At 40.5% G+C, this 16,972-nt stretch overlaps 2 protein-coding genes across 4 annotated transcripts in view; one reads left to right on the top strand and one right to left on the bottom strand.

Moving 5' to 3' along the window:
* The window catches only part of DEFB115 (defensin beta 115), a 218,068-nt gene that overhangs the window by 2,258 nt on the left and 198,838 nt on the right, over window positions 1-16,972 (top strand). The window lies entirely within an intron of this gene.
* On the bottom strand, window positions 13,471-16,186 carry DEFB129 (defensin beta 129). Its single transcript, XM_055265668.2, has 2 exons — window positions 16,129-16,186; window positions 13,471-13,934 (listed from the first exon to the last, which is right to left on the bottom strand). The coding sequence occupies exons 1-2, from the start codon at window positions 16,184-16,186 to the stop codon at window positions 13,471-13,473; spliced, it is 522 nt and encodes a 173-aa protein (XP_055121643.2).

The raw sequence follows: 16,972 nt of genomic DNA, 5'->3' as shown, positions 1-16,972 counted from the left end.
TTGTCTCTTGGAGCTTGAATTTAATGACTGGCGGCCCGTCAGTGGGACAAGCAGAGGTATAGCCACATATATACACTGAGGCAAGTGTGAAGGCTTTGGGGAAGGAACTTTCTAGAAATTCTATCCTTGATTCTTACTTTTCTGATGATTTTTTCAAAATATAACTGGCTCTGGAAATTAATTTTTCCTCGTGTTATTTTGTACTTTTAGGCCAAGCAGGGTGAAGGATAATGTTACATTTCAGAATTTGCTGATTGAATCCCCATGGTGATATTTCACGATCTTCCTTTGTCCTTGGTATATCCTACAGCTTGGGAGTTAGAGTGAGAGCCTTGATTAGATTTGGGTTTGATTTTTTTTTTCTTTTTTGGCAAAACAGCTTTGAAGGTGATATTGTATACTTCTATCAGGAGGCACAAATGTCTAATTGTTCCTTTTGTTGTGATTTTCTCAGCCATTAATGATCATTGCCTAGATCCTTAAATTCACCTGAGATTACAAAATGGCGATTTGTCTCAATGCTATTATTCCTTCATTTATTAGCTGGAAATATTTCTAAAGAGTAAAATTCCTTATCAATAATTTGGTTCTTCTGAGGTGCAGTTTTTACAGAAAAGCCAGGATGAATTCTTCACTTTTCTTTCTCTTTTTTTTTTTTTTTTTTTTTTTTTTGAGACAGAGTCTCACTTTGTCACCCAGGCTGGAGTACAGTGGCGTGATCTCGGCTCACTGCAACCTCCACCTCTGGGTTCAGATGATTCTCTATCTCAGCCTCCTGAGTAGTAGCTGGAACTACAGACGCCTGCTACCATGCCTAGCTAATTTTTGTATTTTTAGTAGAGATGGGGTTTTGCTATATTGACCAGGCTGGTCTCAAACTCCTGACCTCAGGTGATCCGCCTGCCTTGGCATCCCAAACTGCTGAGATTGCAGGTGTGAGCCACTGTGCCAGGCCAAATTCTTTACCTTTCTTTATCAGTTTTGGATATGTTTGATATGTTTCAATTAATTGTAGTTATTTTATTTTTATGTTTCCAGCTTTATTGAGATATAATTGACAAATAATAATTGTACATATTTAAGGTGTACAATGTGATGTTTTGATAGACATATACCTTGTGACATGATTACCACTATCAAGCTAATTAACATATTCATCACCTCTCATAGTCACCATTTTTTTTGTGTGGTAAGAATATTTACGATCTACTCTTAGCAAATTTCAAGTATACAACACAGTATTATTAACTGTAGTCACCATGCTATGTATTAAATTCCTGAACTTATTCACCCTGCATAACGGAAACTTTGTACCCTTTGACTAGTACTTCTTCATTTCCCTCCACTCCCTTGGTAACCACCGTCCTACTCTCTGTGTCCATGAGTTTGACATTTTAAGATTCCACACATAGGTGAGATCATTCAGTATTTGCCTGCCTGTGTCTGGCTTATTTCACTTAGCATAATGTCCTCCAGGTTCATCCGTGTTGTCACAAATGGCAGAATTTCTTTCTTTTTAAAGGCTGAATAATATTTCATTGTATATATCACATTTTCTTTATGTATTTATCCATCCATAGACACCTAGATTGATTACATTTCTTGGTTACTGTGAATAATGCATGCAATTATTTTTTATCAAGGTTCACATTTTCCCATCTTTGCCAAGAGAAAGTCTCTTCAAGTTGACTTCTTTGTTTTTTTGACATGACTTCAGTAGTCTTTGTCAAGTTGCTTTTTTCTAGTATGGTAAAATCTTCCAGGTACATTTGTATAGTTGCTTCAAACTCAGAAACAGCCATTTCTTCAGTAAGACTTTGGGAAATTATATTTAGAGATAATATCCAGGGTGAGAGGGAAATCATTTCTACTAGGTTGGCCAATATTTCTAGGGCTTTTCAGTGGACGGGGGTAGAAAAAGGTATTTTAAAAATAAAACATAAGATTCCAATTCAAATTTAGGATTTACAGAATTTTTACCTGAAGTTTTATTTCTTATCTCTATCAGTGACACAAACATTCATTTCCTTTATCTCACAATATATATATTAAAGTCTCAATATGATTACTGAAAACATTGAAAACATTTTGCAATTCTTCTGTTTTTAGGTTATATTCCAATCAGGAAGTATTCTCAAGTTACTCTTTGAAAGTCATTTCAAATAGTCCTTTGTGTGGTTATACAACCCATTTATTACAGAGGCTAATTTGATTTCTCTTCCTTTTAGATTTTTGGGATTGTCATTTAAGTTTCGATATTCTTGTATTAGATAAAATATTTAGATGATTCCAAAGTCAAACCTTCAAAGCAGAGTATATTCAGAGAAGTCCAGTTTTTATACCTGTCCCACTCCTCTGTTTCCTCCTCCTTCTAGACATGTCCATTTTAAAATTGTCTTTCTTTTTAAAAATATATATTTAATTCTTTTTTCCATGTCCCCTCCCCTCTATCATTTCTTTCTCAATGTGGAAGATTCCAGGGTACTCAAGGTCACTGAAGCCAGAAACAAGAGAGAAACAAAAGCCAGAGGCAAGAACTTCATGCTTGAAGGATCAGAATGTGCCTTAAGAGAATGTAGCTGGGTAGATTGGATGAGGACAGAGCTACCTGTGTCACTTATCTGGAGCTACAACATTTATTGGCCTTAGATGAGATCAAAAGTTGGGCAGTGAGCCAGGGATGAAGTAGAAATCTCTGCTATTAGGGTGAATAGATTTTGTTACTCTAAGTGGTTATTGCTTAAATTGACTGAGCACTCACAGAATGCACAGAAAATTAGCACCAGTCTTTGGAAATGCATTTTCTAGCTACTGCTGGCATGGGTGAGACAACATAAGAAAAACTGTGTACTGTTCCTGGGAGGGCAATTTGTCAATATATAGCCCATGTCTAAAACAAAATTAAATGAAACTCTGCTTGCCCTTTGACCCAAAATAACGCACATAGCATAAAAGAATATGTTCATGAAGGTGCAAGAACTATATTGCCTTCTTAGCATTACTCATAGTGAGAATGTGAAAAGCTAAATGTCTATCAGTAGAGAATCTGCTAATTTATGGCACTTAACACATTAGAATTTCATTTAAACAATGATGATAATTGAGGACTATCATTATATAAAAGACTGTCAGTGATATCTTAGGTAGAAAAGAAAAATGACAGGAAAGTGTGGGTAGTATAAGCTAGTCTTTGTTATATATGTATACATGTAAAATATATATACATATAATTTATGTATTCTCTGGAAGGATATATACAACAATTTAGTGGTCTTTCTCTTTGGGAAAGATTTTGTGATTCTTATTTTATCTTCCATAAAGTTTTCTGTTTTGTCTGAGTGTTCAAAATGACTATATGTAACCTCATAATCAGAAAAAGTTAATTAAGCTATTTCCATGTATGGAAAACATCTTTTTTGAAAAGTTTTGAGATGAGTATATTCATATAGAAATATTTGCTTTCTTTCCTGATTAATACAAAAGATTGATTGGCTTGCCAAATCAGAATCAGGGGAATCAGAGATCTTTCCCAGCATTAAGCTTTAGTAATAATTTCAAGGATACAGGTAATTATGAAGCAGGTAAAAATGCAAAAGTCTGGGATGTCCACACCACTTCCCAGGTCCTTTCTTGCCTCATGAGAATAAGCCATGGGATAGGTTTAACATGAAAGATCTCTAAGTGATGTCTGTGATGCACGGGTGCCCATCAGCTACCCAAAGGGGCTATTTTAGGTAGAAACATCTCCATTTTATTCTCTGGCAATTACTCAGCATTACAAACACATGACATTTTTCAAGGAGCCATGCCCTGTAAATTCATAGACTCTAAGTTTGTTTACCAGAAGCAATTGAGGACTGAGCAGATGCATTCTGCTAGATAAAGACCCCTCTGCTAGTGAATATCATTAGCATGTTTGCCAGGAGGTCTCTTATTAGCATGTTACAAGGAGATCTGACACAGTCAGAGTCAAGTTTTTTTTTTTTTTTCTTTCCTTCCAGAAGTATCCCCTGTTAAAGAGAGAGAATTGATTTCAGGACTACTGTTAACTCTTTCCTTCTCATCTCTTAAAATGCAAAGGTATTCCCACTGAATTTCTGACTTATATGTGTGTGTTTCTTAATGGAATTTTTTTTAGGACTTTCGTTATCATAGCTTTTGTATCTGTGCTCTAATTCTAATTTCTTTTACAGTGTGGGAGCCAAAAATAAAGGCAATAATCTAAGTGTGAACTTTTCAGGCTGCTTACATTTGGCAATTGCAGGAGCTGTCCAAATCCTTTAGGATTAGGAAATCCTTTAGAATAGGGATATTCACCACTCCCTTATACTGGGTCACCAGTAATATCAAGACTTCTATAGCTTCTTCCAAACCGTTTTTTTTTTTTTTTTTTTGAGATGAAGTCTCACTCTGTCACCCAGGCTGGAGTGCAGTGGCGTGATCTTGGCTCACTGCAACCTCCGCCTCCCAGGTTCAAGCGATTCTCCTGCCTCAACCTCCTGAGTAGCTGGGACTACAGGCACGCACCACCACACCTAGTTAATTTTTGTATTTTTAGTAGAGACCATGTTGGCCAGGCTGGTCTTGAACTCTTGACCTTGTGATCCACCCGCCTCGGCCTCCCAAAGTGCTGGGATTATCATTTTGTCTTACATTTTTGCCATAATTTGGACCCACAGGAAGCTTGATAATTTTATTAGCACACAGAGTATCACACAGGTCTACAATGTGCTGATAAGATCTGGTGAAGATAAAGTAGTTTCTTGCTACACGCCAGAAGATTCAGCAAAACCCCCATGAAACAACAAAGACTTCCATTTCAGCAAGGTTGCGGTGGATCCACAGTCTGTGGTCCAAAGAGGTAGAAAATTTGCTGCTCCTTGCACAATTACAAGCTTCGGCCCTCTTCGAATTTTGGAGGCATATTGTGTGATCTTAGGTAACTTAATCTCTTCAAGCCTCAGTTTCATCATCTGTCAAGTTGAGATAATTGTCCATTCATAATAGGGCTGTTTAAAGACTAGAGAAGGTGATTCATGTAAATAATTTGGCACAGGGCTGGCTTACAGGAAGTGTCTTATAGCAATTTTTTCTGAAGATAAACTTCCTCTAAGTTGCTGAAATTAAAACGAAACAGCTGAACCCTATTGACTGAGAAGCATAGTTTGTAAAACATTTTATCTTGAAAATGTTTTGAGATGAGTATATTCACACAGAAATATTTGCTTTCTTTCCTAATTAACACAAATGATTGATTGGCTTGCCAAATCAGATTCAGGGGAATCAGAGATCTTTCCCAGCATTAAGCTTTAGTAATAATTTGAAGGATTCAGGGGATTATGAAGCACAGGATTGTTAGATGGGCCTTTCTCACCCTTTCCTGCCCAAATCCTCAAAGATCAAAAGAAGCTGCCCAGAATCTCTGGCAACTGAGAATACGCACTCTGCCGTTCCTCCACTCTCACCTCACTCCCTTACTCCTGCAAGCTCTAAGCCACTCCTACAGCTCCACTCCACACCACACCAGTCTGCCTCACTCTACCCACGCTTCCTCTTTTCCACATCCTGAGCACCCACTGCCCCTTCCTCACTCAGAGCTAGAGGTTCTTTTTATCTGCAGTGAGCATTACTTTCACTATACATGTCTTGCTCTTATGTGGTCATTTGCCTATTTATTTCTCTATCTTGGCTGCACAATTTTTAAAGAATGAAAATGATTAGAGTTCATTTATTTCTTAGTCCTTAATGTTTGCCCAGAGACCAGAGTAGATGCTAATAAATACTTGCTGAGCAATGGAAGAAACATACTTTCTGAACACAGCCGAGTCTGACTACAACTTTGTATAAACTTCTGTCCTAGATTTGAGTTAAAAATCCTACTGAAGTTGCTCAGCTTTCCCCCGGGTCTGTAACTGACAAATTTAGAATAAAGGCAGAGGCTCAGGGTGTTTTAAGAGGCATCTGTTGGCCGGGAGCGGTGGCTCACGACTGTAATCCCAGCACTTTGGAAGGCTGAGGCGGGTGGATCACCTGATGTCAGGTGTTTGAGACCAGCCTGGCCAACATGGTGAAACCCCATCTCTACTAAAAATACAAAAATCAGTCAGGCATGGCGGTGGGTGCCTGTAATCCCAGCTACTCGGGAGGCTGAAGCAGGAGAATCGTTTGAACCTGGGAGGCGGAGGTTGCAGTGAGCCGAGATTATGCCATTGCACTCCAGCCTGGGTGAAAAGAGCAAAACTCTGTCTCAAAAAAAAAAAAACAAAGCATCTGTTGTTCCTATTGTTCCTAGCTCATTCCTCCCCCTCCTCCTTTCTTTTTTTTTTTGGTTGGGGAGGGGACAGGGTCTCACTACGTTGCCCAGGCTGGAGTGCAATGGCTATTTACAGGTATAATCACAGTGTACTACAGCCTAGAACTACTGGGCTCAAGCAATCCTCCTGTCTCAGCCTCCTGAGTAGCAGGTAATACAGGCATGTGCCATCACACCTGGCTTTATCTGACCTCCATTTACCCAGAGCTCAGAAAGAAGGAAGAAAGGATACTATCTTTTTTATGGCCTGTATTAGTCTAGGGCTGCTATCACAGAATACCACAGCCTGTGTGGCTTAAACAGCAGATACTCATTTTCTCTCAGTCCTGAAGATTAGAAGTCCAAGATCAAGGTGCTGGCAGGTTTGGTTTCTCCTGAGACCTCCTTCCTTGGCTTGCAGATGGCTGACCTCTTGCTGTGCCCTAACATGACCTTTTCTTTGTGTATGCATATCCTTGGTATCTTTTCCTCTTCTCGTAAAGATACCAATTATGTTGGATAGGATCCTACTCATATGACTTCATTTAACCTTAATTACCTCTTTAAAGGCTTTACCTCCAAATACAGTGACATTGTGGGTTATGGCTTTAGCATATGAATTTTGAGGGGAACACAGTTCAGCCCCTTGGCTCACTTAGTGGTAAAGGAAGTAGATAACCTATTGTCCTCTATGGGTGCAGGACAGGCCAAACTAGTATTCAGCTCTCTGAGCAGATGAGTAGAGAGCAGGGAAGCCAGTAATGACACTGTTTCTTGCTTGGATTTTTCTAATTCAACTTGTCCAGGCAGGAGTCTGGACAAGCAGTGCCAGCTGCTGTGTGCCTGCCCTGCCCTCCAGAGCCCAGCACATTCCTTACGGCATTCTGAATCTCATGTACTAACAAAAGGCCTTTGCTTTGTTAAAATAAATATATATATTTTTCTGGACATTACCAAGCTCCCAACTTTTAATTTATGGTTTTATTTAGTGCTCTTCTCTTCATCATCTTAGGTTATTTACAGGCTAACTTATTTTATATATGCTCATAATAGTCTTTCATTTTATAATTTTTACAACTAACAATCTGAGTTCATAAACACCATTTTCAAAGTAGTTCTGGACTGGAAATCAGGCCTTTAGAAGTGATGTAGTTAGTTAGGGATGGTCTTCTAACACCTGTTAGATGGGATTCCCTCTCTAATAGTTATCTTCATCACTGGCCCTTCCCCCTTCTATCCGCTGTCATGCTCGCAGCAACATCATTAAGCACGGGATCACCTCACTGCTTAGCAAAAACAGACAGAGTTCACCTGCATACGTATGAAGTTGGTGCAAAAGTAATTGCGATTTCAGACCGTGAATTTTAAATCACTATAACTAGGCTCAAACACATCTTGATTAATCAAGATAGGAACCATTACAATCAACACATTTTTGCCAACGAGGAATAAATTTGTTTATTCCTGTAGTGTAAAAATCTGTGCTTTGGGATTCAACAAACCCTTGGAAGCATTTTCGGCATCCTGCTGATTGTGGAAACATTTTCCCTGCAAAAAGTTGGAAGAAGTGGTAGTCGGTTGGCGAGAGGTCAGGTGAATATGGTGGATGAGGCAAAACTTCGTAGCCCAATTCATTCAACTTTTGAAGTGTCGGTTGTGCAACATGAGGTCAGGCCTTGTCGTGAAGAATTGGGCCCTTTCTATTGACCAATGCCGGCTGCAGGCATTGCAGTTTTCGGTGCATCTTATTTCCATCTCATTTTCTGAGCATGCTTATCAGAGGTAATGGTTTCGCCGGGATTCAGAAAGCTGTAGTAGATCACAGCGCCAAACAGTGACCATGACCTTTTTTTTTTTTGGTGCAAATTTGGCTTTGAGAAGTGCTTTGCAGCTTCTTCGTGGTCCAACCACTGAGCTGCTCGTCACCGGTTGTCATATAAAATCCACTTTTCATTGCCATGTCCCAATCCAATTGAGAACTGGTTCATTGTTGCGTAGAATAAGAGATGACGACACTTCAAAATGATGATTTGATTTTTGCTCAGCTCATGAGGCACCCACTTATAGAGCTTTTTCATCTTTCCAATTTGCTTCAAATGCCAAACGACCATAGAATGGTCAAGGTTGAGTTCTTCGGCAACTTCTTGTGTAGTTGTAAGAGGATCAGCTTCAATGATTGCTCTTAATTGGTTGTTGTCAACTTCCAATGGCCGGCCACTACATTCCTCATCTTCAAGGTTCTCCTCTCCTTTGCAAAACTTTTTGAACCACGACTGCACTGTACGTTCGTTAGCAGTTCCTGGACCAGATGTGTAGTCGATGTTGCAAGTTGTCTCTGCTGCTTTATGACCCATTTTGAACTTGAATAAGAAAATCGCTTGAATTTTCTTTTTGTCTGACATCATTTCCATCGTTTAAAATAAACATAAAATCAGCAGAAAGTAATAAGTCATTAGCAAAAAAACATAAAGTGAGAAATGCCTATTAAAATGATGTATAGGCCAGGGGTGGTGACTCACGCCTGTAATCCCAGCACTTTGGGAGGCTGAGGCGGGTGCATCACCTGAGGTCAGGAGTTAGAGACCAGCCTGATCGACATGGAAAAACCCCGTCTCTACTAAAAATACAAAATTAGTTGGGCATGGTGGCACAGGCCTGTAATCCCAGCTACTAGGGAGGCTGAGGCAGGAGAATAGCTTGAACCCGGGAGGCGGAGGTTACGGTTAGCCGAGATCACACCATTGCACTCCAGCCTGGGCAACAAGAGCGAAACTCCATCTCAAAAAAAAAAAAAAAAGTATAACATAACCACATTTATTTAAGAACGCATTCTAATATCAAACAGCAAATTCCAACAATGCAAAAACTGCAATTACTTTGCACCAACCTAATAGTTCAGGGTAGGGTAGTAGTTTATTTATTGATTGATACTTTGGTGACTCCCTGTGAAGTGCTCCATGAATGCACTGCTAGTAAGTGGAATGTTCATAGGTTTCTAATTTGATCAGATTGGGTTCTAATATTGGCTCTGAGAAGTTAAAAAAAATTTAGAGTCACACAGTCCCTGAGTGGCAGGACCTGGAGTGGCAGGACCTGGGATGGCCAGGGTGAATCCTAATCTCACCCTCTCTCTTTTTTATTTTTATTTATTTATTTAGAGATGGAGTTTTGCTTTTGTCATCCAGGCTGGAGTGCAGTGGCACAGTCTCGGCTCACTACAACCTTCGCCTCCCAGGTTCAAGCAATTCTCCTGCCTCAGCCTCTTGAGTAGCTGGGATTATAGATGCCCGCCACCACACCCAGCTAATTTATGTATTTTTAGTAGAAATGGGGTTTCACCATGTTGTCCAGTCTGGTCTCGAACTCCTGACCTCAGGTGATCCACCTGCCTCGGCCTCCCAAAGTGGTGGGATTACGGGCATGAGCCATCACGCCCAACCTCCTTTCTCTTTTCCTTTAAAAGGCAGAGTCTTGCTCTGTTGCCCAGGCTGGAGTGCAGTGGTATGACCACAGCTCACTGCAGCCTCAACCTTCTGGGCTCAAGCAATCCTCCCTCCTCAGCCCCCACACCCCCTGCCCCAGAGTAGCAGTGGCTAGAGTTATGTACCATGATACCTGGTTAATTTTTATTTTTTACATGGACAGGGTCTCATGATGTTGCCCAGACTGGTCTCAAACTCCTGGGCTCAAGCGATCCTTTTGCCTCGGCCTCCCACAGTGTTGGGATTAAAGGCATGAACCATCACATTCGGCCATGAAACCTAATCTCACAGCCCCTGAGGGACAGGATCTGGGGTAGCACCGAGGTATGCCAGGGTGAATTCCAAGGGAGAACTTACTATCACTGTGGGGCTCTCAGGGCTTAGAAAAAGGCCCTCTTTTCCTTTGGAAACTTTGGCAAAATGGAAACTCTGAGGTTTTCACCAAGAATATTAATGAATAATTGCAAAAGTGTCCAGTTATGGCTGGTCTGAATTGAAGAATGACCAGTTCTAGATGGCAAATTCAGCCTTTTCTCTGGTCGGCTTTGTGTCAACCTAATATTTGGAGGGTTCTATTACGTAGCAAAAGGGGAGAACTGATATTGGAGAGTTACCATATTTTTCACACTGGGTACGGGATTTCCCTGAAGCAAACTCATATTCTCTAGTGTCATTTATCCTGAGAAGTGCTGGGTGAGTTCTATGATAGGAAAAGGTGACTTGGAGGAAGGCCTTAGACTTGTGTGAGAAAGAACCTTTCTCTCCTTTCTGTGGGTAAACACGGAAGAGAGCATTCCATGGGAATTTTCCTTCCATGGGAAGGAAAGCTGGACTTTCAAGAGTTTGACAAATAGCTGTAGTAGGGAGAGAATCTGACATCCATCAGGTAGGCTTGGGGTTCCTCAGAGAACACATATCTAGCAGGTGTTAAACTTGTGCTTTGTATTGCAACTCCTTTCTGTTGTGCAAAAACTTCCAGGAAAATATTTTTTAAAGTTATATTCTAGAATCACTGTGGGGCATCATGAAAAATCTTTGTCTTTCTTAGAGTGACACTATTAAAAAATGAGTAGGATGGGGAAAGGTGATCTTTGAATGGAGGTAGGTTATATGTAGCAGAGAAGAATATGCTAAAAAATCTGGATGCAGTTATCTATTTTCACTTTTGTTGCCTGTGCTTTGGGGTCATATGCAAGAAATCATTGCCCAGAACAATGTCATGGAGCTTAAATACAGAAAAGTACTGTGTTTTCTTCTAGTAGTTTTACAGTTTTAGGTCTTATGTTTAAGTTGTTAATCCGTTTTGAGTTGATTTCTTTTATATGGGGTGAGATAAGGATCCAGTTTCATTCTTCTGCATGTGGGTAGCCAGTTTTCCCAACACCATTTATTTATTTATTTATTTATTTATTTTTCTGAAATGGAGTCTTGCTCTGTCGCCCAGGCTGGAATGCAGTGGCACGATCTTGGCTCACTGCAAGCTCCGCTTCCTGGGTTCACGCCATTCTCCTGCTTCAGCCTCCCGAGTAGCTGGGACTACAGGTGCCCGCCACCACGCCTGGCTATTTTTTGTTTTTGTATTTTTGGTAGAGACGGGGTTTCACCGTGTTAGCCAGGATGGTCTCGATATCCTGACCTCATGGTCCACCCGCCTCGGCCTCCCAAAGTGCTGGATTACAGGCGTGAGCCCCCGCGCCTGGCCTAATTACTATACCTTTGTAATGTATTTTGAAAATCAGAAAGTGTGATGCCTTCAGCTTTGTTCTTTTTACTCAAGATTGATTTTGCTATTCTGGGTCTTTTATGGTACCCTGTGAATTTTGGGATTGTTTTTTCCATTTCTGTAAAAAATGCCATTGGGATTTGGAAGGCGGGAGATGTATTATATCTGTAGATTGCTTTAGATAGAATGAACAGTTTAACAATGTTAAGTCTTTCAATACCTGAACATGGAATATCTTTCCATTTATTTGTGTTTCCTTTGATTTTTTCATCAATATTTTTAAGTTTTTAATGTACCTCTTTCACTTCTTTGGTTAAGTTTATTCCTATGTTATTCTTCTTGTTGCTTTTGTAAATAGGTTGCTTCCTTGATTTTCTTTAGGAATGATTCACTGTTAAGTGTATAGAAATGCCACTGATATTTGTATGTTGACTTTTTTGAATTTATTTCTTAGTTCTCCATTTTTGTGTGTGTGTTTGTGAAGTTTTTAGGGTTTTCTACATATATGGTCATGTTACTTTGGGAGGTGATGTATACGTCTATCACCTTGATTGTGGTAATAGTATCACAGGCTTTTGCATATGCCCAAACTCATGCCATTATTCACGTTAAATATATTCAATTCTCTGTATATCAATTATGCTTCAATAAAGCTGTTAAAAAACTAGAATAGGTGTCTGTGCCATTGTAATTTTGGGCAATAAGAGGAAGTGTGATCTGAGATTGCTGATTTCTGGGATATAATGTTCACATCTCCATTTTATGAATAAATAAACTGATGCTTATGTGTGGATAAATGATTTGTTCAAGACCACACAGCTAAAAAGTGCCAGAATCTAGGATGCTAGTCCAGGCATATCAGACCTGAATTTCTATACTCTTGAATTATATGCCACAGCCCTCAGAAATATGCCTGCCTTCTCTGGATTAGCGGCATCCCCTTTGCCTAAGAGTCACTATAATTACTTGTGCCCTAAAACTCTCTAGCCTTGTGCTGTTCAATATGCTATGAAATCCTCTATTCATATATGACTATGAGCACTTGAGATGTGGCTACTATGAATAGAAATGTGCTCTATGTGTAATTAGACATATGCGATTTCAAAGATGTAGTCCAAAAAAGGTAAACTCTCTCATAAATAAGTTTTACATTGATTACATGTCAACATAATCATGTTTTGGATATATTGCATTCAATAAAACATATTATTGATCGGGTATGGTGGCTCATGCCTGTAATCCCAGCATTTTGGGAGACCGAGGCGGGCGGATCACGAGGTCAGGAGTTCGAGACCAGCCTGACCAACATGGTGAAACGCCGTTTCTACTAAACATACAAAAATTAGCTGGGTGTGATTGTGTGCGCCTGTAATCTCGGTTACTCAGGAGGCTGAGGCGGGAGAATTGCTTGAACCCGGGAGGTGGAGTTGTAATGAGCTGAGATCGCACCACTGCACTCCAGCCTGGGCAATTGAGTGAGACTCTGTCTCAAAACAAAACGAAACAAAAGCATATTATTACAATTAATTTAACCTTTTTCTGATTTCTACATATTCTATTTTGCATTTGGGCCTTTCCTCCCAAATATATGAGAAACGAAAATACATCTCCTGATGCTTTCCTTACTGTTGCTCCAGGAAAAACACACTATATGAGAGACATAAATGCTACAGAGGCCTAATCTAGGCCATGCCTGGGACAAACTCGATGCTGTAGTCACCTTCCTGAGGCTTACTTCCTCCTGGGCATCTAAACTTCAACAATTCCATCCCTCCCTAGCTCTACCCCCTCCGTGAGGCTCTTGTGAGAATGATAACATTACGTAAACTGTAGGTGCTCAAACAGTGTTTATCGAATGACTGATGACAGAGGAAACAGTTCTATGTCATTTTATAGATAGCAAAAATAGAGAGAAACTTGGGGTTTTAAGGGAAAGATCCACATTACTGCTCTTCTGCTTCCTCTAGCTCCAGTCATGGTGTTGGCAGTGTGTTTGGTGGAGGTGGTGCTGGTGGTGGGGAGGCAGTGGCAGAATCTCTGCTTTCTTTGATGTTACTCTTGGTAGAAGCAGCAGTGTATGTGATCTGTCCTGGGGTCACAGTGCTGATGGTGGCAGAGTTCATAGGCGTGGCATTTGGAATGATGACAAAGTTGGTATTAGCAAAAAAGCTAGTGCTTTTGATTTGGGAGAGAACAGATAAAATATGTTTTCTTTGTATCACGGCACTAGAATTCTTGGCAGGTTTTAGCATTTCTTGGACGTCTTCATTAAGTACGTTGGGTGTTCCATATTGCAGGTAGTTTTTAATCAATTTAACCACTTTTGGTCCAACACAACATTTTTTCATCTTGCATTTCTGTATCTCTTTTTCATCCACATTGCAGTGATCCCTGCATCTCCCAAAACCCATTAAACAGCGTCTCAAGCCAATAAATTCTGTATAAAAAAAGAGAAAGCCATTGAGCGAAGGTTAATAACTAGAGATGATGTTAAAACTGCTAGTGGGAGATGGATAGACTAAGAGAGAGTTTACTCATACTACATTTTAAGCCCAGTGTTTAGGAATGTTGATGAAGGCAAATGGGCAGGCCAAGAGAGTCTCTATGCTCCTCTTGAATCCAAAATAAATTTCCTATTTAGTCTGCCTTCCTTGAGTAACTTTAAGAAGCAAAGGGCACATAGAGAATAGAATAATTATTTGCTTTTAGGATAGAATTTTAGACCTTCAACTTAGCATCTTAGGTACTTGTCAGACATCACTATCCCATCTCCATAATCTTGGGAAATACCAATGAGAGCCAAGTCCATCATAAAACTAATTTAAGAAAGAAGTTCAAAAGAGAATCAATAGAATTTTCAGAAGTCTTATCTTTTCTCCAAACTCAGTAGCCCATGACTTCTCTCTTCTCAACAATCACTAGATCTGTGATTCCTGAAGCATGGTGTTCTATCTCTTCTAGCCTCTTTGGACACTCTATCTCTCAGAAGTCCCAGTCATTATCGTAGCCCTAACCTCATATCCACCAAGGTAACTTCTGTATTGTTATCTATAATTCTAAATTTCCTGCTCGGCTTAGTACCTTATCTTTATCTGCTGAATGACTTTTCCATCCTAACGTCTCATCTTTTTTTTTTTCTGAATCAAGAAAGCTTTTCTCCCTTGTTCATCTTAATAACTCAATGATTTTCCATAAATTACAAGAGATTTATATAGCATCTGCTAATTTTCAAAGCATATTTGCATACATTTCCACATTGTTTTCACATCAAACGGAAAACAGAAAAATTCTCATGTTGGAAGCAGCTGCATTGATTAATCCCATTATACTCATGTGAAATTGAAGTTCAAAGTGGTTAAGTGACTTTACCCAAGATGACACAGCCATACTTGCTTATGGTACTACCCTTTTCCTAGTGTCCCAAGATAAAAGCATTAGAAGATAAAAACATTAGAAGCATCTTTGACACTTCCACTTTCCCTGCCCGGAAACCCATTGCTAATTTTTTCAAATAGCTGGATGATTCTTGTATTCTGAAACAAATCTCAGTGCTTCTTTCTTTTCCAAAAACAATGGTTAATCCCCTGGCTTAGCCTTTTGCTATAATGCATTCCTAGATGCCCTTATGGTAGTTTGGGGGTTTTCAGTCTGAGAGAAGGGATAAAGGCTCTGGAAAACCTGAAAGAATTCAAGATGGAGAACACAGGCCTGTTTACTGGATCTTGAAAGGGTTTTTTTTGTTTTTTTTTTTTTTGGTTTTTTTTGAGACAGAGTCTCGCTCTGTCGCCCAGGCTGGAGTGCAGTGGCACGATCTCGGCTCACTGCAAGCTCCGCCTCCTGGGTTCACGCCATTCTCCTGCCTCAGCCTCTCTGAGTAGCTGGGACTACAGGCGCCACGCCTGGCTAATTTTTTGTATTTTTAGTAGAGACGGGGTTTCACCGTGGTCTCGATCTCCTGACCTCGTGATCCGCCCGCCTCGGCCTCCCAAAGTGGAAAGGTTTTTTTTTGAGCATGAGGGAAGAACTTCCTCCTTTCTACACCAAGCACAAACTGATAGGAACCTTTGCTTCAAGAGGTGGTTTTACAGGAAGGGGAACAACACACACTGGGGCCTGTTGGGTGGAGGGAGAGCATCAGGAAAAATAGCTAATGCATCCTGGGCTTAATACCTGGGCGATGGGTTGGTAGGTGCAGCAAATAACCATGACACACATTTACCTATGTAACAAACCGCACATCCTGCACAAGTACCCCAGGACTTAAAAAAAAAAAAAAAAAAAGGAAGCGTTTAAGATGGAAATAGAGCTAAAAGGAGGTAGACCTGGGCTTAGTCTTGGCATGATAGACATATACAGGGCAGGAAGGCAGCATTATATTTTGGATAGCTTCTGAATAGACAAAAAGTACCCTGCTTTCTCTGTAGCTTCCTGGGTATTCCCACTGGACACAGTCTGGGAGTTGGGGCCTATGAGAATGTATCAGTACATGACTGATACCATAGGTAAGCTCTTTAGCCATCTTTTTGAACAGCTAATCTTTCAGCCTCCTGTCTTTGGGTTTCCATTGTCATGGGCAGCCAAATCCTTGGTTCCTCTCATCTACCCATCTTAAACTTGGGAATCCACATTACCTGTGTTCACCTTGTACTGTAGCATGAGGCTGGCAAAGATAGGAAAAAGGAGCTTCATGGTTTGGTGCCAGAGAGGAAGCCTTGGATCTGGGTTGATGCTCCTGAGCTCCAGCCTTTATTGGCCTCTTCATGGCCTTATGCCATGAGCAGTGAAGTGCAGCCAAAGCAGGTTTGTGTGCTGCTCGCAGTAGTTGTGTTTTTCCTGACTTGTTTGAAAATACCCTTTCTTGAACACCTCTATGCAACAAATTCCTTGCTCTTGATCCTGGAGGAAAACATAAGATAGGTAAGATAAGAAAGAAAGAGCAAGCCGTTTGCATGTCTCTCTCTTTTGCTTTTGTGAGATGGAGTCTCACTGTGTCACCCAGGCTGGAGTGCAGTGGCATGATCTCGGCTCACTGCAATCTCCGCCTCCCAGGTTCAGGCAATTCTCCTGCCTCAGCCTCCCGAGTAGAGTATCTGGGACTACAGGCATGCATCACTAACTTTTGTATTTTTAGTAGAGATGGGGTTTCACCATGTTGGCCAGGCTGGTCTCAAACTCCTGACCTTAAGTGATCCGCCCACCTTGGCCTCCCAAAGTGCTGGGGTTACAGGCGTGAGCCACTGCACCCAGTCGCATGTCTCTTTCTTAATGTTGGAGTAGGATAAGAGTTAGATATTTGATTCACTGATTGTCAGCCCGGTTATGCTAAGGTTGGCACTTAGTGCATGAGAATTAGAAGAGCTAGAGGAGAGTGAAGATTCTGCCTTGTTTGTACTGGGATGTCCAGTGGCCAGCATGGGTATTGGATCAACATACAAAGTCAGTACGTTTGTTAAACAAGTTTGTGGGAGACAGCTC

The sequence above is a fragment of the Symphalangus syndactylus genome, chromosome 24, assembly GCF_028878055.3.
Source record: "Symphalangus syndactylus isolate Jambi chromosome 24, NHGRI_mSymSyn1-v2.1_pri, whole genome shotgun sequence".
Taxonomy (NCBI): Eukaryota; Metazoa; Chordata; class Mammalia; order Primates; family Hylobatidae; genus Symphalangus; species Symphalangus syndactylus.
The sequence above is the reverse complement of the archived record's forward strand: the minus strand, read 5'-3'. Positions and strand labels throughout refer to the sequence as shown.

Bases quoted from the DNA above. Each gene is read 5' to 3' on its own strand.
- DEFB129 (XM_055265668.2), bottom strand. From the start codon at position 16,186: ATGAAGCTCCTTTTTCCTATCTTTGCCAGCCTCATGCTACAGTACAAG. The intron at 13,935-16,128 runs GTAATGTGGATT...TTTTTTATACAG, and splicing joins ACAGTACAAGGTGAACACAG to AATTTATTGGCTTGAGACGC.